The 24,852-nt window shown below is 44.4% G+C and overlaps 1 protein-coding gene and 1 non-coding gene across 2 annotated transcripts in view; one reads left to right on the forward strand and one right to left on the reverse strand.

Moving 5' to 3' along the window:
* Positions 1-2,469: 2,469 nt before the first annotated feature.
* Positions 2,470-24,852, reverse strand: part of CLASP1 (cytoplasmic linker associated protein 1) — a 270,724-nt gene continuing 248,341 nt past the window's right edge. Inside the window, exons 40-42 of the mRNA XM_049773166.1 lie at positions 12,188-12,394; positions 10,376-10,492; positions 2,470-3,180 (exon numbers count right to left, since the gene is read on the reverse strand). Of these exons, the coding sequence (XP_049629123.1) occupies positions 3,094-3,180; positions 10,376-10,492; positions 12,188-12,394 (411 nt within the window). The 3' untranslated portion in view covers positions 2,470-3,093. The remainder of the gene's footprint in view (positions 3,181-10,375; positions 10,493-12,187; positions 12,395-24,852) is intronic.
* Positions 21,358-21,464, forward strand: LOC126010484 (U6 spliceosomal RNA). The gene has a single exon (XR_007496511.1). It is a non-coding gene; the product is annotated as a U6 spliceosomal RNA (small nuclear RNA).

The raw sequence follows: 24,852 nt of genomic DNA on the forward strand, positions 1-24,852 counted from the left end.
AGCCCCAAGCACATACAGTGTCCTCAAGAGTGCGGCAGGGACACCCCCTCGTCCCTTGCCCTCAGTGCACTGTGGTCCAGCTTGGAGGAATGGCAGCAGCTTGAAGAAAAGCAGGGGCCTTGATAAATCGGCCCCATGGCTGGGGTGAGTGTTGGGGGCCCTGCAGTCAGGTAAACAGGGGGTGCAACCACCATCGCAGGGTTTCGCACCTTCGTGGTGGTGTTGCATCTGAGAGCCTTGCAGGGACGCAGCAGCAAGGCAAGGCAGCTGCAGCTGTCAGGGCTGGGAGCAGGTGCAGCTCCCTCCATGTGAGGTGGTGGCGGCATGCGAGTCTCCCCAGCAGCAGACAGATGTGCTGGAGGCCCAGAGACCTGTGATTGAGTGAGTGAATGTCTAGGCTGAGAGAGGGGATGGTGGGCCCGGGACAGTCAGGCTAGCCCTTTATGAGTGCAACGTTCAAGATTCCTCCAACTAGAGGACAGGGGAGGACTATGGTGACCTGGACAGCAAGCACTGCAAGTAAAAAGATCTTTCCTAAAAGCACTTGCAGAAAAGAACACATAAATAACAGGAAACTAACAGAACCTACAAGAGAGATGCTTTGACTCACTTAACTGTGAAAAAGAAATTTCAAGAGTAAAATAGGTGGGGCCGGGCGGTGGCGCTAAAGGTAAGGTGCCTGCCTTGCTGCGCTAACCTTGGACGGACCGCGGTTCGATCCCCCGGTGTCCCATATGGTCCCCCAAGCCAGGAGCAACTTCTGAGCACATAGCCAGGAGTAACCCCTGAGCGTTACTGGGTGTGGCCCAAAAACCAAAAAAAAAAAAAAAAAAAAAAAAAAAGAGTAAAATAGGAATGAAAACAAAGGAAATTTATCAAAGTAAGGCCTGTTCTTGCTAGCGCTGGAGCCAAAAATAAGTCAGACACTTCATATGCACACCTGTAGTTCCCTTAACAGCAGCAGTGGGGTCCTGAGTTACTCCACGTACAAGATGGCACATGCATACGCACATGTGTTCTGGCATCATTGTTTCTGGATCTTCATTTTCCGTGCCCATTTTCAAATAGAAAGATTTACAAGAAATTAGGAGTAAAAACAATTTAAGTTTGCTAAGGTATCTTTCCACAATTCCAGGGTCAGAGAGAGGGTCAGGAGGGCTGGAGCAATAGCACAGTGGTAGGACATTTGCCTTGCAGACAGCCAACCCAAGTTCAATCCCTGGCAACCCATGTGATCCCCTGAGCCTGCCAGAAGTGATTTCCGAGTGCAGAGCTGAGAGTAACCCCTGAACACTGCCACAGAGTATGGCCCAAAAACAACAAAAAACAACAACAAAAAAATAACAAAAAACAAAAAAAAGGAGGGAAAGGAAGGAGAGTATGGGGGGGCACTGAAGGAGGCTATGGGGCTTTGGCAGGACAGCAAACATTTCTTTCCTCAACACTACTGGAAGAGACACACATCTGTTTCAAATGGAAATAAATGTCAGCTTCATTTAGAGATGGTGAAAAAGTCAAAGATAACAAAAGCCATCATGAATGCATTCTGAATTTCCATCGATCTTTAAGACTTTTACTTATAACTTATTAAGCTAGATTCTAATTCCTTTTCTTGGAGCAATCAAACCCTTTTAACAATCTTTTATTTTAAAAGAAAGGGGTAGGTCAGGGCCAGAGGGAGAGCACAGCGGGTAGGCTATTTGCCTTGCACACGGCTGACCTAGGTTCGATCTTCAGTATCTCATATGGTCTCCTGAGCCTGACAGGAGTGATTTCTGAGCATAGAGCCAGGAGTAACCCCTGAGCACCTCTGGGTGTGGCCCCCAAACCAAACCCCCTCTTAAAAAATAAAAGAAAAAAAGAAGAAAAGGGTAGATTCTTCAATAATTTCTCATTAAAGAGAAGAGAAAGGCTTTAAAAATTATGTTTTAAAAATAATTTTTTTGCAATGATTACACACTGTGATTACTTTCTTTTTTTAATAAGGACCACCCCCAACAGCTGATCAAGGAAATACTTCAGGCCATAAAATTAAAAAAAAAATTCTGCTCTCTCACTCCTTGACTTTAATCCCCAAATAAACAAAGTCATCCAAAATGGGATGGAAAAGTTGCCACCTGTCAGATTAACAGAGAACATTTCAGAATTGAGCAATTCAGGCAAAGGTTGTGGAGTGGAAAAGAGATGGTGCTCTCTTGATAGAAGCAAATCTTTTTACAGTGCCATAGGAGAAGCTTGCCCAAGATCACAGGAGCAAAAACATTTTTTCTTGGGTTTTCTATGATACATGAATTGTTGTATTAGGCACCCCAATGATGTTATACATTTATCTTGATTTTATGTTTAGATTAAAACCTTTGTCCTTCACCCTTCTACATAAACACTCTGGGGCAAGAGAGAGCTTCAGGAGCTGCTCGGAGGGGTCCAGAGCCTGGCCTGGAAAGGGACGACAGGGTTGTTGTTCTAAACTAGACCTTGCCTCCAGCCCAAAATGATGGTGAACTTCCATTTGTAACTAAAAGGCCATCATCCTTTAGGCTTCTTTTCGTTTCTTGCCAACACTCAATTCACAAGCAATTTTTGGAGGTTTCCAAATGCAACTGGAACGCACCCCACCTCTGCATGGTGCCAGGATGAGAGGGGTGGACTCTGCCCATGCAGAGATCCTAATGATAGAATAAAGTCGGCTAAGACGGAAAAGAATCACATAAGCACACACTGTACCCACCTCCATGGAATCACTAACAAGACAACATGTGACTTCCTCCCAAGCTTTGGAGTTTAGAAAGTGAACCCCACACACATGGTGTTAGGAGCTCAGTGGGCTGTACAAGATGTGTCTGAATATGGCTCTTTGCTTTTCTTTCTCCTTCTTGACTGGTATGAAGGCTGCAATACAGGCCTTACTTCATTTACATTCAATGCCAGAAAAATCCTACACAAAAGCTGGAAGGGACCAAAATACTGATTGTAATAAATATTTGTGGGCCTCCTTGTACTGGTGGGCAGCCAATGATGGGGAAAGTGGGAAGGTCTCTGACGGGCACCACCATCTGCTTCTACTAGAGCTACAGAGAGACTCTGGCAAGGCCATTAGCTGTGCGTGGACACATCCGAGGAGGAGCTGCTGTTGCTGTTCGTGGTCTGGGCCCTCTTTATATATAAGTTCAGTAGCTTCATCTGTGGAAAGAAGAGACAAACACATAAGCAGGAAGAAAAGTGATGGGAAAGCAGAAAATAGGGCCCAAACCCAAGGGCCAGAAGAAAACAATATGTTTCCAAATGAAAAACGGTTCTACAGCAGTTCCTGAGTGCTGCCTCCTCATGGGGATGACAACTCCAGGTTCTGGGACCACAGAGACCAGGGTCAGGGCAGAGTCCAGAGAAGGAGCCGTGGGCACCAGATTATCCCAGGAAGGGTATGGAGCACTGTTTATGGTACAGGGGAGTAGTGAAATGGGTAAACCTTGACAGCATCGTCACATGCTGCAGGGGTGACAGCAGCTGATGGTTTCATCCAAGCTACCAGGACAAGCAGGGTGAGATGCTGTGGCTTTAGGGAACAAGTGGCTGAGTCAAGGTCGAAGGTCAAGCTTCCTACCTGTGCTGTAGCTAATCCTTCTTCCCAGGAGGCCTTTTCTTAGCACCCATTTCTCTCACTGAGACTTACCCATGTAATGTGGCATATGTGACATCCTTACATTGGCCTTGTGACCATCATTTCCCAGTTATAGGATGCTTTCTGGGAAGGGCTTGCAAATGTGAGAATGCAGTGATTTTAAGGGCAGTCCCTTGTACTCTCAAACCACCGGGAACAGAAAAGGTAATTTAACATTTCCTGAACAAAACTAAGCTGCTAGATCATATTAATAATCATTTTATGCAGACACAGGATACCACAAGCATCTCCATAACACACGGCATGTAAGTGGAAGGGATTCCTAGTGTTTCCATCCATAGCTCTGAATCTGTCTTGCTTTAAGTAGGCTGAAAAGCTAAAACTGTAAGGCAACTGGGGAGGATAGGTTAGTTTCTAAGGGACTCAAGAAGAGATGTTTGGGGCTGGAGAGATAGCATGGAGGTAAAGCGTTTGCTCTGTATGCAGAAGATTGGTGGCTCAAATCCCGGTATCCCATATGGTCCACTGAGTCTGCCAGGAACAATTTCTGAGCATAGAGCAAGGAGTAACCCCTGAGCGCTGCCGGGTGTGACCCAAAAACCAAAAACCAAAAAAAAAAAAAAAAAAAAAAGAGATGTTCACTGTGGTGAATGAGGTGAACAAGAAAGTTGGGCCCTCTGGTAACTAAAGGGCCGGAAGAGCACTATCAGCTGACAAGAGACACTGCACCTTAGCAGGATACAGTTCCAACCCCCATGAGGCCACCAGGCAGATGTAAATGGACACCAACTGAGTACTATGCTTCTATGTACAAGAAATGTGATGAACCCTGAGGCTTGTGGCTTTTGCGCCATAGCTATCTCAGAGATTGACCCAGACTAGTCAATACAGTGCTGGTCTTGCTCTTTTCTACATGGTAATTTACACCATGTCTTCTTCTTCTTTTTTTTTTTTTTTGGTTTTTGGGCCACACCCGGCAGTGCTCAGGAGTGACTCCTGGCTGTCTGCTCAGAAATAGCTCCTGGCAGGCACGGGGGACCATATGGGACACCGGGATTCGAACCAACCACCTTTGATCTTGGATCGGCTGCTTGCAAGGCAAACACCGCTGTGCTATCTCTCCGGGCCCAGACCATGTCTTCTTTTTACCTTGAAAATTATGATTTTTACAATTGGGTAATGAAAAACATGGTTCTTTACAGCATAAACTTTTTTTTAAGGTTTTTGGGCCACACCCAGTGGCGCTCATGGGTTACTCCTGGCTCTGTGCACAGCAATCACTTCTAGTAGTGCTCAGGACCATATAGAATGCAGGGACTGAATCTGGGTCAGCTGCATGCAAGGCAAACGCCCTACCCACTGTGCTATCACTCTAGTTCCATGAATCCTTTCATGTGAAGTGATGGGACTTCTCTCGATGCACTGATTTAAGCAACCCACTAAACTGACTAGATATGAGCTACATAGAGAACCTAATGACAAAGCACAGAATCTGCTCAAGCTTAAAGAAGATACCAACGAGGACAGACCCTAGACCAAATATAATATCTGAATAGACTTTAAAAAGTCAGATTTCATACAAAGTATTTTCTCTGATCAAAAAAACTTTAGACTTACTAAGCAAATAGAATCAAATTACTAATATCAGAAATGAATGTAGAATCTTACTACTGATCCTACAAAATAAAAATTTAAGAGAAAATGATGAATAGCTATAAAAAAAAAAAAACGAAAGGCAACCTAGAAGAAAAAATTTCTAGAAATATTACAATCACCTAATTTTTGATAAAGGAGCAAGAAATCCTAAATGGAGCAAAGAAAGCCTCTTCAACAAGTGGTGTTGGCACAACTGGCTAGCCACTTGCAAAAAATTGAACTTAGATCTCCAGCTAACATCATGTATGAAGGATAAATCCAAATGAATGAAAGACCTCGATATCAGACCCAAAACCATAATCTATATATAACAATGCGTAGGTAAAACACTCCAGGACATTGAGACTAAAGGCATCTTCAAAGAGGAAACTGCACTCTCCAAGCAAGTGAAAGCAGAGATTAACAGATGGGAATATATTAAACTGAGAAGCTCCTGCACCTCAAAAGAAATAGCGCCTAGGATACAAGAGCCCCCCACTGAGTGGGAGAAACTATTCACCCATCAGATAAGGGGCTAATCTCCAAAATATACAAGACACTGACAGAACTTTACAAAAAAAAAAAAATTTAATCCCATCAAAAAATGGGGAGAAGAAATGGACAGACACTTTGACAAAAAAGAAATACAAATGGCCAAAAGACACATGAAAAAATGCTCCACATCACTAATCATCAGGGAGATGCAAATCAAAACAACTATGAGGTACCACCTCACACCCCAGAGATTGGCACACATCACAAAGAATGAGAACAAGCAGTATTGGAGGGAATTTGGAGAGAAAGGAACTCTTATCCACTGCTGGTGGGAATGCCATCTAGTTCAACCTTTATGGAAAGCAATATGGAGATTCCTCCAAAAACTGGAAATCGAGCTCCCATACGACCCAGCTATACCACTCCTAGGAATATACCCTAGGAACACAACAATACAATACAAAAATCCCTTCCTTACACCTATATTCATTGCAGCACTATTTACCATAGCAAGACTCTGGAAACAGCCAAGATACCCTTCAACAGATGAATGGCTAAAGAAACTGTGGTACATATACACAATGGAATATTATGCAGCTGTCAGGAGAGATGAAGTCATGAAATTTTCCTATACATGGATGTACATGGAATCTATTATGCTGAGTGAAATAAGTCAGAGGCAGAGAGAAAGACGCAGAATGGTCTCACTCATCTATGAGTTTTAAGAAAAATGAGACATTCTTGCAATAACTTTCAGACACCAAAGAGAAAAGAGCTGGAAGTTACAGCTCACCACATGAAGCTCACCACAAACAGGGATGAGTTTAGTTAGAGAAATAACTATGTTTTGAACTATCCTAACAATGAGAATGTATGAGGGAAATAGAAAGCCTGTCTAGAGTACAGGTGGGGGTTGGGTGGGGAGGAGGGAGATTTGGGACACTGGTGATGGGAATGTTGCACTGGTGATGGGTGGTGTTCTTTACATGACTGAAACCCAAACACAATCATGTATGTAATAAAGTTGTTTAAATAAAAAAAAAACAGGTGAGGAGGGAGACTGTCACTGGAATGTGACAGTAATAAATAACTTCAAAAAAATTTACCAACACTAAATCAAGGAGTAAATCTGAAAAGACTTGTTAACTATCAAGAAGTAACCAGAAATCTCCTTGTGCAGCGAAGTTCAGAAGTAGAGAGGTTCACTTACAAATTCTACCCAATCTTTAGAAAATGGCCACCAATCCTTCTTAACCTTTTCCATAAAATCAAAGAAGGAACACTCATCCTTCAAGGTTTCATATCAAAGTCATAGACATTACAGAAAAGGGAAGTTACAAATTAGTATTCCTGATGAACATGACACAAACATCACGGTCGGACAACAACTACGATCATCTGAACTGTTACAGAAATATATGTTTTGGGCTTTTTTGTTTGTTTGTTTTGTGGGTCATACCCAGCAGTGCTTAGGGTTTACTCCTGGTTCTGTATTCAGGGATAATTCCAGGGGGCTCAGGAGATGATCATGGGTACAGGGGATTGAATTTGGGTAAGCTGAGTATAAGGCAAACATCCTACTGCTGTATTATACATACCCTGAAGCACAGTTTGGTTATCATGTAAAAATAAGGACTGACAAATTAAGGCACACTTGTATTCCTAACAGTATTATTCATAATAGCTAACAAGTGGGCTAAAGTAACCTTTAAGGAGAAACAGATAAGCAAAGTGTTATGATGCACACACAAACACTCATGTTTTTGTTCAGCTTTAAGAAAGAGGAAATCTTGACAGTGCTACAACATGGGTAGTTCATAAGACCCTCGTTATTAACAAAAAGACAGATATTGTGCAACAAAAATTATTTTTTGCAGTGCTAGGGAATCAAACCCAGGGCTTTATACATAGTATCATCTCACTTTAATGAGATAGCCAAAGGGTCAGATCCCAAGACAGAAAGCAGAATGGTGTTTTTCTGAAAGGGGCACAGAATTTCAGCTTTCCCAGATGACAGTGATGAGGGATGAACAAAAATGTGTTCTGTGTCAGTCAAGTGTACTTATAAAATGGTAGAAACAGTCAATTGCATGTTATAAATTTTGCAATATACATTTTGAGAAAAAGAAACGTAGAATAAGGTCGCAAGGCTGATAAGTGGGGGCACCATGGGAAGACAAATCGCCCCTAAAGCTAGTGTTGCAGTCACAGCAATGGGACACCACTCAAAACCTGCCCCAGATTGTAGAACCTGATATTATTTATTAACCTCATGTAAGCAGCGGAAGAGTGTTCTGACAGGCCTAGCCACAGAGAGAAACAGGAAGCCAGAGACTTGTTCTCTTTGTTTCTGGTCTGGGAAATTAAGACATAGATTTAGCACCCAGTTCTGTTGGCTACCCACTGAGGGTGGGGAGTTGCACATTCAATCAGCAGGGTTTTCATGTCTGAACGCTGTAATGGCTAGCTGAAATGGGTTACCAATGTAGAAGGGGTAGAGTTCACCCTCCTAAGCCTCTGAGTGAACCGAAGCTGCCACTGGGGAAAGGGTAGAATCAGCCCCTGTGGGAACATACCACCAGGCCCAGGACTGCCTCTAAGTAGGGCAATAGTATGCAAATGTGGAGCAGGAATGAGAAAGTGCCCATGTTTTCTCAGGCCCCAATGAGAGGACAGGACAACTCTTGAACTCAGAAAAACCAAAAGTGCCCAACAAAACTAATATAAACTCGGACTAATATTATTTTTGGATAAATTCTCTGCTTGAGAAATCCAATTCCCTTTTGTGAATACTGTCTTATAGGTGCTGCCAGGAGCCACTGACAACGCCCTAATGGCAAAGGGAGAGGGAACAGGTACTGCCTGGGATTCTCAAGATTAGAGCTTTTCAGACTGTGGTCAGCAAAGGGAATGAGTAGCAGCCCTGGGAGAGTTAAGAAGAGACGAAGCCTCATTCATATCTCCCCATCCAACCTGTGGCTTTCCTTCTGCAAGAAGAAAGTTGCCTCCTAACCACGAGCACTTCAGCCTCTTTCCTTCGGGAGAAATGTAGCCATGGGTGACAACACCAGTGATCGTGGTGAGGAGTGCAGTGTGCGATAGGAATCCAGAGGGCAGGGGTGCTGCTAAGTTTTCTATACAATGCTGAGAACAATGTCCCCTCCCCTTCCCCAAGTGGCGCTGAGTGGTCACAGGCCCTGCCATGGACAAAGGGGCAATCTGTGCAAGACTCTAGCTGAGATGTTCACCAGCTGTATTGAGGAATAGTGCTATAGCAGGCCCTCTGCTAACCCCATTTTATTATCACTGATGAGAAAAAACACAATACGTGCTTGTGCTGAACTGCACTGAGGTGCTATTTGAGGATCAGCTTTCCTAAGATGTGTTGCTTAAGCAAAAGACCCAACGGGTATCTTAGGCCAACCTGCTTCCAATTTTGTGACTCATGTCAGTGCTTCGGGTTTCTATTTGCCACCTCTCTCCAGGTTCATTAGATTTGAGTTGATTATTGAGCCAATGCATATTGATTTCTGGGTTAGATAGGACTTTGTCTTGTGCATGCCCAGTGCAGAGAGAGGTGTCATTATAGCAGGTACCAGGTGAGACCCACGAGGGCATCAGCTCCCACTCAGCAATTAAGTTACCATTTCCTTGGTGCTTCTGGACTAAGGAGACAGATAAGAGGTAAGAGCAGAAGCCCAGCATGCTCCAGGTTGGTGTTTGAACCCAGGCACAACTCTGCCACCACCCTGCCCCACTGCCCACCGAGAACAGTCTAGTGGTCCCTGTGCCTCCAAGTCTGTCACTGCCAGGCCCAAGTAGCAAACCCATCAGGCTCATAAGGCAGGCTGGGAAATAGCCTAAGGGCCCCGGAGCACCTGGGGATGATGGGGGTGGTGAATCTTTTTAAAGAAAAAATCCCCCTAATTTCCTTGGTGCTCTGTGAGGGAGAACAAGCTGGTTTGAAACAGCCAGATTTCTTCTAGGTATGAAGCAGCAGTACCCACACTCTCTTTACCCCCAACAGGAATGGGTAAGAGTTTGCTGAGAGTGAGAGTGAACTCATCACAGTGCCGCAATCCTTTTTTTTTTTTTTGGTTTTTTTTGGGGCCACACCCGGCGGTGCTCAGGGGTTACTCCTGGCTGTCTGCTCAGAAATAGCTCCTGGCAGGCACGGGGGACCATATGGGACACCGGGATTCGAACCAACCACCTTTGGTCCTGGATCGGCTGCTTGCAAGGCAAACGCCACTGTGCTATCTCTCCGGGCCCACAATCCTTTTATTATTAATTAATTAATTTTTTTTGGGGGGGGAGCATACCTAGAGATACTGTGGGCTTACTCCTGGCTCTGCACTCAGAAATTACTCCTTGCAGGCTTGGGGGACCATATGGGATGCTGGGGATCAAACCTGGGTCAGGCACATGCAAGGCAAATATTCTACCAGCTGTACTATCTCTTCAACCCCCACTGTGCTCTTGAGAGAAAAGCTTCTGGAAAAGGCAGGCCTGGGTAAAACACGTGCAAGGAGAAAAACCCACCCAGACTCCAGAGCTGCCGACAAGTGACTTCTGATGAGCTGGCAGAGGCCAGGTGCTCACTGCAACCTGTAACTCAATACGTACCTTGCTCCCTGTGAGCTGTGCAAGGTGAGGTTTCAGCTCTTCTCCGATTACGGAATAAATTGCCACTAAGCAAAACACGCTGGCCTTACGCACACTACTCTCGGTGTTGTCATAACCCTGGAGTCAGAGAGGGGACACAAAAGGGAAATGAGATCAAAGATCGGCTTCACTGTCTATAGTTCCCCTACATTTCCATGAACACCCTCAGAGTTCAACCTTGGCTTCCCTCAATCACTGGACCACTGGGCTTTGCCATTGACCATTCTAGACAGCTTCATTCTAGAAAGATCAAAGATCATGGTGATGTCAAGTGTGAGCTGGTTCCTCGGGTGTGGCAGTGAGGATGCAGACCAGTGTATCACATTTGGGATTGTTTCCTGCAGCACTGCCCCAGCAGCATCACCCCTACCCAAGTTATTGAAAAAAGGAGAGACAAAGGAAAAAAGGAAGTAAAGGGAGAAAACTAGCTTCCTCCATGTTTTTCCCAAGGTAGAGGAAATTTCATATGTTAGAATGTTTATGAAGGAACAGGGACCACATGTCACTGATGATGAGGACTCCAGTCTCACCATCTGCCATTTGCCTCCTCACCATGGGGACCTCAGTTACTAGTCAACCTCATCCCATATCACTGGAAGGACCTGCTATTGTCCAAACAGCCCTGTGGAGAGTTTTAGACTTTGAGCCTCTCTCTGCCTGGAGCTCAAGTAATGTAGCATCATAATACAGAGCACAGAGTCCAGGTCATACGCTTAGCAAAAAAGCATCTTGGGTGGTGGATGGTGGGGGTGGTGGTGGTAGGTGAGGGTTTGGGCCACGCCTGGAGGTGTTCAGGGCTTATTCCTGGTTCTGAGCTCTGGGAACACTCTTGGTAGGCTATTCAGGGACCATAGGTGATGATGACGATGGAACCCGATTGGGTAACAAGTACCTTAGCCACTGTACTATGCTATATGTAATATATGCTATATAACTAACACACACACACACACACACACACACACACACACACACACACACACTCTCTCTCTCTCTCTCTCTCTCTCTCTCTCTCTCTCTCTCTCTCTCTCTCTCTCTCTCTCTCTCTCTCACTATACTATCTGGCCCCCCAAAGCAGCATGTTCTAATGCTCTCTTCTCTTCTCTGGCTCTCCAGGGGCCATCTTGAAGTCTCCTTTTCCATGAGTCCTTCTCAACACTCTCAATCTAGAAAACGTTTCTCTCTCAGATCTCAGTAAGCTCCCGTAAGTAACACAGTAACAACACAGGTGTCTGTTCCCAGTTGTTTCCACTAGTCTCTCAGTAGGATAAAAATCCTGAAGGTGGTGATGCAATACTGAAAACAACTTTTATCTCCCAGAGTTTAACTCAGCGTTCCCTGTTTACAAAGGTTTTCCATAGATCTTTGCTCCATATAGCAGCCAGGACCATTACTTGACTATTTTTCAGGGTCCACCTTGCCTAGGGCTGGGGCCCATAAAACAGGTAGTAAAAAGTTTATAGAAAGAATGACTCTCCCACTCCCAAATTAAAATATGTTTATAGTAAATAAGCTCATTCTGTGAACCACAGTCCCAGGCTACCAGGAAATCTCCTTGTTCCTTTCAGAGAAGAGAAAACCAGATGAGAGAGAGTGAGGTGTCGAAGTCATGCAGCTTTGAGAGTCCTAATGTGGGGTTCACCCCTGGCTCTCTTACTTGCGCCCCTTCAAGGAACAGGAGCAAAGGTGTGTGATTTTTGAGGCACGTTGTCATGGCTCCTGCTTCACAGTCACTGTCAGGGGGAGGGGTGGGTACAGGGTAGAGGGCCCTACCTGCAGCAAGCCTGGGATAATGTCTGCGAGAAGCTGTAGCAAGGAATCCTTGGCAATCCTCTCGACAACTTTGGTCTGCATCTTGATGGCGGCAAGGTTGATGGGATAGTCGGCGGTCTGGATGATGGGGCACAGCACTTTGATGCACTGCTCCGGGTGGATGGAGCTGGCCAGTGTGGACGCAGCCTCCTCGGCAGCTCGCACCACCTGAAATGCAGAGAGCTATTCAGGAAATGGGAGCATCGAGACTCAAACATGGTAGCCCTATTTCAGCAGCCCAATGACAAAAACATTGCTTTATGCACTGACTACCACTTCCTTTAATTCACTTCATAAAAGACAGTACACGCAGATGAACGAGGGGCATAGAAAGGCAGACCAGGAAGATTCTTTAAAAAAAAAAAACAAAAACAAAAAGCAAAAACTTAGAAAAGTGCTTCTCTAAGAGTGGCTTCCCCTCAGCTTTAGTAGCAGAAGTTTCAAGAACACATTAGAAACACAGTCTCCAGACCTGCCAAATCAGAGCATGTATGGATGGCAACCTGGCAACTCATTTTCATAAGCTCTCATGTGGTTCTTACTGTGTAAGAAACTGAGTGAGTGTCTCTGACCAAGATTAGGACCTGAAAACATGTGTTTTCCACTGGCCACTCACAACTGGAATAACTGAGAGAATGACTTCAATGTTATGTTTCCTTGGAGATATCTAATTGCAAAGCAGTTGAGAAGACTTAGAAGTAAGCTCTCTGCAAGCATCTTCCTGAAGCCACCGTGCATAATGGCTTTTCACTAGGAATCTGTGTTCATTATCTCACCTTGGCACTTAGGAAGTGAGAGAAATGACCACTATAGGGCTCCAAGAGCAACCTTTGACCTCTGAAGAGAACCCAATTCATCAGTTACACTAAGTACATATACCATAGATAACCAGAAAGTAACACTCTGAAATAAAGGGGGAAATCTTGGGGCAAAATCCACAGGAGAAGTGGTAAAAAGAGAATGGGCCTTAGATTCTGAGAGCTGGGATCAAATTCTCATCACACCATTCACAAGGGCTGGACCTCCAAAGAGAGGCACCATGATAGAAGAGTTAAGTCAGTGATGAACAGCACAGGAGCAAAAGTGCAGATACTGACTAGCAATAGGCCTGATTTTTCTTTTCTGCCTTTGGGCTACATCTGGCGATGCTCAGGGATTACTCCTGGCTCTGCCCTGAGGAATCACTCCTGGTGGTGCTTGTGGGACAATATGGGATTTTAGAGACCTGTATTGTGTTGTATTATCTCTCTCTAGCCCATGAGTTTTCTTACAAAGTACAATATAATGATTCAGTCTGACTACTAGCCTGAACTGCTAGCCATGCCAAGCTCCTCTCACCTTGAAATAACTGAGCTGAAACAACTCAGTCCAAGACTACAGCTACCAACTCACGCCTTCAAGCACTCCTTCGAGACCAACCAACATACACTCCGGAGTCACTAGTTCTGGCAAAGCAGAAAGTCCTCATGGGCAGAGAGGTCAAAACTCTGTGGTGCACACACATACTGTCCTAAGATCACAAGCAGCAGGGATCTTCTAGATGCACAGTGCCCAGAGTTCCCTCTCCAGAAGCGGCAGGGCCAGATCCTCAAGATATCTGGTTAGGGACACCAGGAAGCTACTCGCCATCAGTTTGGTAGCATTGCCCTGTGAGAACTCCCACAGTCTTCTGAGCGAAATTTCCCTGGGATGACCTGATGCCAGGTGTTGTGTTAGGTCAGATCCTTGCCCCCCAACACCTGTGGGGGCACACACTGGGATTAGGTATTAATCTTTTTAAGAGCCAAAATGGATAACTGGATCAACATGATTAAGGGTAAATATCTGTACACACAAGAAAACAGGTGTCCATAGCACACAAGATTTGTGTGCTTACTGTACATGAAAGGTCAGACTAGAGGGAAAGCTGTGTAGAAAGGTTCTCAGAAATTCCTGTTGAGCTCATAAAGAAGCTGGACAGATCTTAGGAGTTTCAAAGCCTTTCAAAGCTTTCTTCCCACTATCCCTCCCCTGCTGCTCTGTCACTCTTTATATCTCCACATAGAGGTGGAGACATGTTATCCTCTCCCATCCCACCTGCATGGTGCTGGGCATGTGAGGGGGCCCAGGGACAGGGCAGCAGAAAGAGGCAAAGGTCAGAGTAGAAGGCAACTGGTGGGACTTTACTCTAAATGGCTGGAATCGAGGTGGAAAGGGATGGAACAGAATGAATGACAGGACAGAATGAAAGGCTTCTCTGCTGTCTTTGCTTTTCCTTCAGCTCTGACCTCTGGGCCAGGCAAAGTTGAGGCACCCCCTCAACTACCCATTTCTCTCCTAATGGGCAGCAGCACAGCTTCCCAGAAGCCATCTATAAGAAAGGCTCAGGTCCTACAAGCCCTTGTTCTCCCATGAACAAGTATTTCCTCTCTTTCTCTCCTCTCACATCTCTATAAGCAAGTTTTGTTCAATAGAAACTATCTTGTTGAGCTGGAATGATAGGGAAGGTAGGAGGATTGGTATTTGTACACAGCTGATCTGAGTTTGATCCCTGGCATCGATTTGGTCCTCCACATCTACAAAAGCTCTTACTGAGCACAGAGCCTGAAGTAGCTCCTGAGAATTGATAGATATGGCCCCAAAACATACAAAAACAAAACAAAACAAAAAATAAACAGAAACTATTGCTTCACTAATATTAAGTAAAAAAATAAATAAGAGAGCTGCTTCCCCATCAATGAGCATTAACTTGTCATGACAGTGATGGCATCTCGTTCCAAGTACATACATACATACATACATACATACATACATACATACATACATACATATGTGTGAAGCCACTTAAAGGAAGTCCATTTGTGAGTTTTAATCTTCTTTTGACCATACCTGGCAGTGCTCAGAGATTATTCTTGCTTCTGCACTCAGGAATGTCTACTGGTGGGCTCAAGGAACTATATGGAATGTAGGGGGTTGAACCTGGGATGGCCACATGCTAGGCAAGGACCCTACATGTTGTGCTCTCTCTCTGACCCCTCAAGTGTAGCTTTGCCTACATATTTCCCATAATTGTTTGGCCCTTGTAGGAATGACCTTTAACCTTTCATCCTCAGGAAACCAGCCTCCAAGGTCAAATGGATTTACTCCAACCTAATACCAGCTAAACTGAAGATCAATCCCATAATAAATCTAACTGTTCTGAGCCTCAATTAAAAAAAATCTAAAACAGGTCTAAAATATTTATTTCCCTATTACGTAGAAGAGAAAAGATGCTGTGGTTACAGTTATAAAGCATGCTAGGATTACCATAAACAAAAGAAGCAGATGTGGGGCCTGGCAGCAGAGACACAGATGAAGCAATAAACCTGGGAGCATGAAGGCTACCAAAAGTAGGGTCCTGTGCCCTCAAACCCAGAGAACCCATGGGGTCTAACACCAGTATGGATGGTCTTCTCCAATTACTCCTCTAAAATGCTAGCCTGACAGCCATGTGGAACCAAGACAAGCAGACAGCCTCCTGCCTGCCTGTTCAGTGGTGTTTCCTCACTATCCTTACCATTTCTTCTGCCATGAGAGCCCACTGCACCATATGCTGGTAACAGTACCCAACCTCCTCTCATTTTCCTGCATGTCTTGTGTTTTTCATTCCAGCAAAGCCAAGTCATCCTTTAGAACCACTCTTTCAATAGAGGCTCCACAAAAGTTTATCCTTAAGAGGTTCACCTGATTCCTTGTATTTTGATATTCTAAAATGTGCAAAAGTGTCTCCCACTAAATAGAAAGCTCCCCTATGACAAGTCTGGCTAAGGATCTAGTTCAGAAAATGATGATATGGCAAGACATCTACAAATGACCAACATGGCTTCGGAAACACCAACATCACAAGGGCAACACAAGGGTTCTGCAAGTCTCCTTCCAGTGACATATAGTAAAAGTAACATTTTGGAAATGAGATTAATCAAGTGAATTTTTTTCTAGTAATGAGCTGTTATAAGAGGTTGTGATATTTCTAACAGAGTCTAAGCTAAAGTGCCCTTTTGGGGGGGGGGGCACACGCAGTGATGCTCAGGGGTTACTCCTGGCTACGCGCTCAGAAATCGCTCCTGGCTTCCATATCGGATGCCGGGGGATTGAACTGCAGTCTGTCCTAGGTCAGCTGTATGCAAGGCAAATGCCCTACTGCTTGCACCACCGCTCTGGCCCCTAAAATGCCTTTAAAAAACAAAAACAAAAAACTACACCCAATGACGGGGTCAGAGCGGTGACGCAAGTGGTAGAGCATTTGCCTTGCTTGCTCTAACCTAGTGTCCCATATGGTCCCCCAAGCCAGGACCAATTTCTGAGCGCATAGCCAGTAGCAATCCCTGAGCATCACTGGTGTGCCCCCCAAACAAAAACAAACAAAAAACTATACCCAATAACTCCTGGTTCTGCACTCAGGAATTACTTTTATCATGATTAGGGGACTATATGAGATGCTAGAGATTGAACTCAGGTCAAATGCATGCAAGGCAAATGTCCTACTCATTGTACTATCGCTCTGGCCCCTAAAGTGCTTTTCTTCCTCCTTTTCATGCACTCCCTACCCCAACCACCTTGGCCAAGGGAAATCTAAGCTTTTGGCATGGGGGGGTTATCTAGGGGCTAAGAGGACAGGCAGAAGACAGGACCTGTTCCTTTTTTAAGCAGACACAGCAATGAGCCTCTGCTGGGCATGACAGCATTCCTACCATGAGAATTCATTTTTTCTAGGCTAGAGCTAAGTGACACTGAGTGAGAAACCCTCAGGTCTTCATTTTCAAACAGGGTGAAAAGAAATGAGTTAGGAAACAATAATAAAGTTATAGTACAGTGAGCAGAGCATTTGCCTTGCATGTGGTTGACCTAGATTTGATCGACATCCTTATGGTAACCTATGCACTGCCAGGATTAATTCCTGAGTGTAGAGCCAGGAGTAATCCCTGGTGTGCTCCCCTGAAAAAAGTGCTTACTGAAAAACCTGTGCAGACACACAGAAATCCTCTGAATGAAACCAATAAGGCCCAGGAAAGATGTGCCTTGAATTCACCTGCACATAGTTTGTCTGTAGTGTTAGCTACAGCTAACACAAGGCGGTTGTCTGAGGACACAAGGCAGAAACTGCTGGAAGACAGGCGCCAAAGAGTTCCCCAAGTCACGAAGGTGTACCTCACTCGCCTCTCTTTATATGCCAATCCCTCACCCACCCAAGTTTTTGGCGAGCTGCCTGACTCGGGGTGAACTTTAGGTTTTTGCCCCTGTGTTCTCTGTAACATAAGAAGCAAAGATTATAAATGTAAGCAAACAAAGAGCAAAAGCAAACACCGGCAACAGAAAGGAGGCCCTCAGTGCTGTTCAGCAGATGAGACAGGAGAAGGAAGATATTTAAAAGTGGGGAGAAGTGTAGATTTGTGACAGGTAGGAGGGCCATGAGAACTTCTGAGTTATAACCCACCATTGAGGTCCTAAAGTGGTTCCAATTCAGCTGATTATGCTAGTCTGACTAGAAAGAGAATTCTTGCATTTCAAATTTAGTAAAATAAGAGTGTGTCTTGCTAGGAAGATAATTTCCTTATCCAATATTTTTCTATTTGACGGAGAGAATGAGAGAGAGGAATTACTCAGGATATTGATGAATGTTTGCTTAAAGATAAGGTTTCTTTTGGAGCATTAGAACTTGTCAAAATTTGGACTGCATGTTTTTAAATTCACAGAGTTTGATTTGGCTCCCTTACAGAAACATCAGAACAACTGGTTCAGTTAAAAAAATGTTAAAGTGAGCAAGCAAACAAATGTTCTGAAATGAAAACTGAGTCAAAGAATTCTGAGGATTCTCTAGCAGAAAAATCAATGTTAGGAAGTTAAGGGGAAAGTTGGCGCCACCTTCTGGGAAAATCTGGAAATAAGGGCTTTTGTTAACTAACCTTGTAAACTTTAGGCCTTTATTCTAATTTTGTTTGTTTTTGATTTTGTTTTTTTCGGGGCCACATGGGATGTAGGTCATCCAACTGGGATCTATCCCATGCAAAGCAAGTGCCCTATCCACAGCACTGTCCCTCCACCTCCCTTTATTCTAATTCTTGAAACTAATGCTACTGTGCAATCAATTCCCTCCCCTCCCTTCTGTCCTTCCAGAGCTGGGAATCCAATTCAGACCTCACACACGTAAGGCATGTGCTCTATCACTTACTCTGTCCTTAGTTCTAAGCATATGCCCACAACTTTTTTTTGGGGGGGGGTTCACACCTGGTGGCACTCAGGGGGTAACTCCTAGCTCTGTACTCAGAAATCACTCCTAGCTGGCTTGGGGGGACCATATTGGATGCCAGGATTCGAATTACCGTTCGTCCTTGGTCAGCTGCATGTAAGGCAAAAGTCCTACTGCTGTACTATCTCTCCGGCCATCATATCCCCAACTTTTAAGAAATTTCTTAGGTCCAAACAGGAGTTGCTGATGGAGATGGGTGTCTACAAACAAACATTCTGTCTCATTCTGCTGCCACTGTACTTCCTGAAGCCAGAATTTCAGCCTATAGAGAAGGAATTGCGCCCTGAATGTTCCCTGCAAGGGCAGTCAGCCTAACCAAGTGTCATTTGAGTGTTTAGCTACTGCACACTCAGTGGCAGGGGCCTGGTTTACCCAACTTTGGATGTGGCTGCTAAGATGACAGGTAAACTTTTCAAGACCCCAAGCTTTAAATAGATTTTGAAGTCAAGTTACTGGAAAATACAGTTGGATCCAAATTAAAAAAAAGTACAACTAAGTAAATACTAAGTTTGATGTTACAAGTGACATTTGCATAAACTTCCCAACTCTTGGCAGGTGCAAAAGAACAGAAAACAGGGGCCTGGAGAGATAGCACAGCGGCGTTTGCCTTGCAAGCAGCCGATCCAGGACCAAAGGTGGTTGGTTCGAATCCCGGTGTCCCATATGGTCCCCCGTGCCTGCCAGGAGCTATTTCTGAGCAGACAGCCAGGAGTAAACCCTGAGCACGGCCAGGTGTGGCCCAAAAACCAAAAAAAAAAAAAAAAAAAAAAGAACAGAAAACAGTTCACTGCCTAATATGGAGATACTCTATATATGAATAGATTCTATTTGTAAATAGGCAGTATGGTGATTTATTGAAACAATACATCTTGGTGCTTTTAAAAAAGTTATGTTTACTTTTTTGATATACTGGTAATCATTTAGTGAAAAATGAATCATAAGTGGTGAGCTAGATAAATTAGAAATACTAAGCAGAAAATTAAGACCTTGGTCTCTCTCTTTCTTTCCCTCTTCCTCTTCCCTCTCAATTTTCCTTCCTGTTCTCCACCTTCTCCTCTCATGCAGGCCCTCCACTTGAATCCCAGAATTTAGAGCACCAAAGACAGTTTCCCAATCTACAAGTAGAGACCAGAACTCAATATTGGACAAACAGAGCTTCCCAACAAGGAAAAAAAAGGGGGGACCACTCTGAACTAAAGGCAGAGAGGCCCCCTTATGCAGAAACACTTATGCAAGACACTGTAGGATATAAAATAAAGTGCAGTTGCCCAAAGGTGCTACATCTTGGAGCCATGCTGAGAGCAGTACTAGCAGGTGCCATATTAGATTTCAGTCCTTACTATATCAGATCAGTGTCACCTACACAAAGTAAAGAGCTAAGAGACAACTATTCAGAAAGATCATTCCTAACAGTCAGACCCAAACCTGGCTATGTTTTTTTTCTTTTAAATTATTTTGGGCCACACCCAGTGTGCTCAAGGTTTACTTCTGGCTGTACACTCAAAACTCACTCCTGGCCATGTCAGGAAACCATATATGGTGCCAGGGACTGAATATGAGTCAGTGCATGCAAGGCAAATGCCCTACCTGCTATGTTATGGCTCTGACCCTGGTCAATTTCTGACCTTTTCTATTTCTACTAGCAAGCCACTCCTCTACAAACTGCACCCTGCAGACTGACTTTGCAAAGTGTTAACTCATTGGCTATGGAACTCCTGAGTGTGCTGTATTCCTGTCAGCCCACGGCCAGTCAGATTGCTTCCTGAGAGCCCTAAAATGCTCTTTCCCACACTCCACTACCAGCTTGGAATGAAGACCTGACTTTCTCTTATACTCACCCCAGTATGGGTTTCCCAGCCACCACCAGGAGTGCAATGTCCAGGAGCCTGGTGACTGCCGGGCATTGATCACCACATAACCCTGCTTGCAGCCAAGGTTCTCTCAATCCTGACACAGCAGGTGACCTGAGTACTGGCTGATCTTCAAACTCTAAGTTCTCTTAGCACATGCTACTACTTGAATACAAATCTCTGGTCCTTGTCCAGATCTCCAACGAGCACTAGACATGATGAGGAGACAGAAACCCCATAAACAATGGGATAAGACCAGATCCTTGAAAGAATTCCTGATACAACGGAGTTACACAAGAGGACAGCCAAGCCACAGTTCCAAGGATATGTACCAACATAAGAGGTTTCTAACTAGTTAAATAATCTTAGGGGAAATTCCTCCTTTCTAACATGCTTTCCTAGCAGAGAAGCAATGAGGGGCTAGAGGCATTTTCACAATGTTTTGGATTATCAGACTTATCTTCTACCCCTCCCTGCCAAATTCTTTGGCCCGATACATGTGTGGGTGTACAGATGTACATCAAGTTCAGGAGGCAGAGTGTGAATGCAACAATCTCTAACAAGACCATCACTTCCTGTGTGAAAAGCAGATCCTGATGAATCCAGTTGCTTCTCTTTTGGGGGAGGGTATCACACCCACCAGTGCTCCGGGGTTACTCCTGGCTCTACGCTCAGAAATCACTCCTGGCAGGCTCAGGGGACCATTTGGGATGCCGGGATTTGAACCACTGTCCTTCTGCATGCAAGGCAAATACCCCACCTCCATGCTATCTCTCAGGCCCCCAGCTGCTTTTCAAACATATAAGCCATACTGTTGTTTGGTGGAGCCTGGAATTGAACCCATGATCTCATGCAAGCAAGGGGTGTTTAGAGGTCCTTATGGTTATATCACCAATGCTGAGGGTGGGGTTTGGGGAAGCACTGGGTGCTGGTGACTGAATTTGCGTCTAGCATGTTGCTTCACTTGTGCTATCTCCTTGGTTTCTTTCAAGAAGCTTTAAAATTCATGAAAATTGGTGGTCGCTTCGGCAGCACATATACTAAAACTGGAACAATACAGAGAAGATTAGCATGGCCCCTGCACAAGGATGACACACAAATTCGTGAAGCGTTCCATATTTTTTTGTTTTTGTATAAAGTGTAACTTCACATGTCTAACACGTATTAAATATTTTGAAGCAAAAAAAATTCATGAAAATTGACTTTAAAATAGTCTTTTTGGTATGTTTAGAAAAATGCAGTTATAGTTGTTCTGTGTAACATTCAAAATATATGACAATTCTACTCAGAATAGGTCTACTTTCTTCAGTAGAAAAAAGTTAGAAAAATGCCAGAATTTTCCACTTGCAGTGGTGTCAGCCACGGTGACCTCACTTGACCTCACTGTCAAGAGTACAGGGCAGGCCTGTCAGGGCATGGCATGTCTCTAGGCACCCAGCATCTTGGAGATCCTGAGAGCTTCTGAGACACATCCACAATTGCAGTGAGCAAATAAGGGCAGGATGAGGGGCCTGTTGTCAAACTCCACACCCACAGGTTCTGATTTCAATGATGGCTGATGTTCTGATGGCTCTTTGGACTGCTGCCTGTAGCTGATTCTGTTTCTTTCTTTCTGCTAACCTTTCTGAAGCTGGTACAAAAGCTGAAGGGCAGGAGTCACAGCTTGTTCCTGATATTCCCCTGTTCAGAGAAGAGGACTCATTTCGCCCTGACAGCAGTGGCTACTATAGTTATTCACATCTGGACTCTGTGCCTGGCCCTTTCCAACAACCCTGTGAGGACATGTTTTCACTGGTGTATGGAACACAGGCAGTTTTGGTTCACTGGGTCTCAAGCCAAGCAAGTCTCCTAAACCCATGCTCCTGCCCCTTGACCTCAAGCTGCCTCTGCTCACAGCAGAACTCTCTCCCTCGGCTAACCTCAGGCTTCTCTTGCTTCTGGCACCCTTCCTGGACTACTCTGGCCAATCCAAGCTCAAGGCTTTCGCTCTGAGCTACAGGTTGATTCTTTTGCTCTAACCAGATAAATCATGAGCTCCTTGAATGCACAGCCCACTCCCCATCCTCTCTGGTCATCAAACATTTAAGCAGGCTCTTTGCTACTTTCAAGCTGGTGTAGTGTAAAACTACTCAAACTGTTGGTGCGGTCACCAGGGTTAGTCTTTTTGCTAAACAATGAAAACATATGAAGGAAATAGTGTTTCTGGTCACACATCAAAATTGAACCCAGGTATACCGAGAAGTTCAGATTTTTCCTATTGTTATTCAATAGAAACTTCTAGTATCTTGAAGTTGGATAAAACACAGACCAGATAACCCTCTCCCTTAATTTCATGAGCTCAGAGATAAGAAAAACCACGGTCCAGAGAGGTAGAGTAATGCCCAAGTGCTTACAGTGGACTCTCTTCCACCTTCAAGATCTCTCACTATTGGCAGCATGTAATCTCTTACCATCCTGGAATTGCTCTGGCTTGAATCCCTCTACCAGGGGGAATTCTTTCTTTGGTAAGAGACCAGTATAGGAATGGTCTGAATTTGAGCTGGATTTTCTAGAATCAAGACCGGGAGAGCTGGTGCTGGGTCATTTCAGAAGACTGGGCCTGGGAGGATGTGGTCAGATAGGACTTTAACTGGTATCTAGCGTGACTATCAGCTCCCTCTAAGGTCCACTGCCTGGCAGTCTTTGGCCATGACATTTGCCCAAAGGATCACGTAAAGTATAATCATATTGGATGGATGAAGCAGAAGCCGGAAATTCTTTTATTTTAAAAAAATAATTTGACCTAGTATTTCTTTTAAAACAATTTTTCTTAGGGGCCAGAGCAGTGGTATGGAGCAGTAAGGCGTCTGCCTTGCTGGCACTTGCCCAGGACAAACCGCAGTTCTATCCCCTGGCGTCCCATATGGTCCCCCAAGCCAGGAGCAATTTCTGAGTGCATAGCCAGGAATAATCCCTCAGCATCACTGGGTGTGACCCCCCAAAAAAAAAACAAAATAAAACAAAACAAAAATCATGAAATTAAAGAGAAATGGCCCTGAATAAAATCCCAAGAAATAACAATGGCTTTTGTTGTTGTTGTTGTTGTTGTTGTTGTTGTTTGAGTCACACCTGGCAGCGCTCAGGGTTTATTCCTGGCTCTAAGCTCAAATCACTCCTTGCAGGCTCGGGGGACCATATAGGATGCTGAGATTCGAACCGCTGTCCTTCTGCATGCAAGGCAAACCCCTTATACCCATGCTACCTCTCTGGCCCCAATAATGGCTTTTTAAAAATTATATTTAAGAAGCAAACTTCTCAAACAAGCCAAATCAACTGAAGCTGGATTCTGATGCCTTAAACATGAAACTTTGTTTTTTGTTTTTTTTTTTGGTCACACCCGGCAGCGCTCAGGGGTTACTCCTGGCTCCACGCTCAGAAATTGCTCCTGGCAGACTCGGGATGCCGGGATTCGAACCACCGACCTTCTGCATGCAAGGCAAACACCTTACCTCCATGCTATCTCTCCGGCCCCAACACTGAAACTTTTTAACTAAAAATACTTAACTGTGAGAATAGCTAACCATCATCTGAGCACTCAGGAACCGTTGTGCCCCCTTTACAACTAGTGGTACTTAGGGCTGATTCTGGTAGCATTTCAGATCCACTCAGATCAAATCTGGGTCAGCTATGTGCAAGGCAAAGGCCCTATCCACTGTACTATTTTGATCCAGTACAGAAGAGCTGTTATATTTCTGCAGGTGGGGAGTCTTGATGCAGCTTACTCAGCCAGGTGCTCATGGAGGGGATGACTAATGATCTTTAACATTAGACCAAAGTGAGGGTTGTCAGTGATGGATCCTTCTTTCATGAACTACGTGTGATACTGTTCTACAGGAACTATGTCCACCACAGAAATTGAAGCCAATTTTCTCAAGCTCTCCTGATTCTTTATCAACCAAGCTTATGTCATCATGGTGTCCTTTTAATAATGCTTCTAGCATCTTCACCAGGAATAGATTTAATCTCCAGTAGCCAGTAGTCAGGGTTTCTGGCACAGCATTCCCACCTCACAAAAGCTTTAGACACTCATCTGTAGTTATCAATTCTCTTACACTGCTCTTACTGAAGAAGAGATTCATTACCAGTCCTAACAAACATTACACATTCTTAAATTAAAAGAGTTGACAACAAATAAATTATTTGATATTTCTTTCTGTATTGTTGCAGTGTTTCAATTATCTCTTTCCTGTCCTCTCTCAAACTGAGGTTGAAAGCCTCTAGAAGGACTCCGCCCATTTTCAGCTTATTTGATTTTTTATCTTATTCTATTGCTTTTCTTTCCTTCAAACAAAACCATGTATGTCGAACTATCTAGCTCCACCTCTCAAATAGTGGGGAAAACTAGGGAGGGTACCAGGCCCAAATAGATATATGATCACTAGTAGTAAGCTAGACACAGAGGGGACCACTTACTCTAGCAGTTCTGGGGGTGATGGTGGGGGATATGGATTGGAGGAAGGGAACGGGGGTGG

The sequence above is a fragment of the Suncus etruscus genome, chromosome 5 (genome assembly GCF_024139225.1).
Source record: "Suncus etruscus isolate mSunEtr1 chromosome 5, mSunEtr1.pri.cur, whole genome shotgun sequence".
In the NCBI taxonomy this organism is placed as follows: domain Eukaryota; kingdom Metazoa; phylum Chordata; class Mammalia; order Eulipotyphla; family Soricidae; genus Suncus; species Suncus etruscus.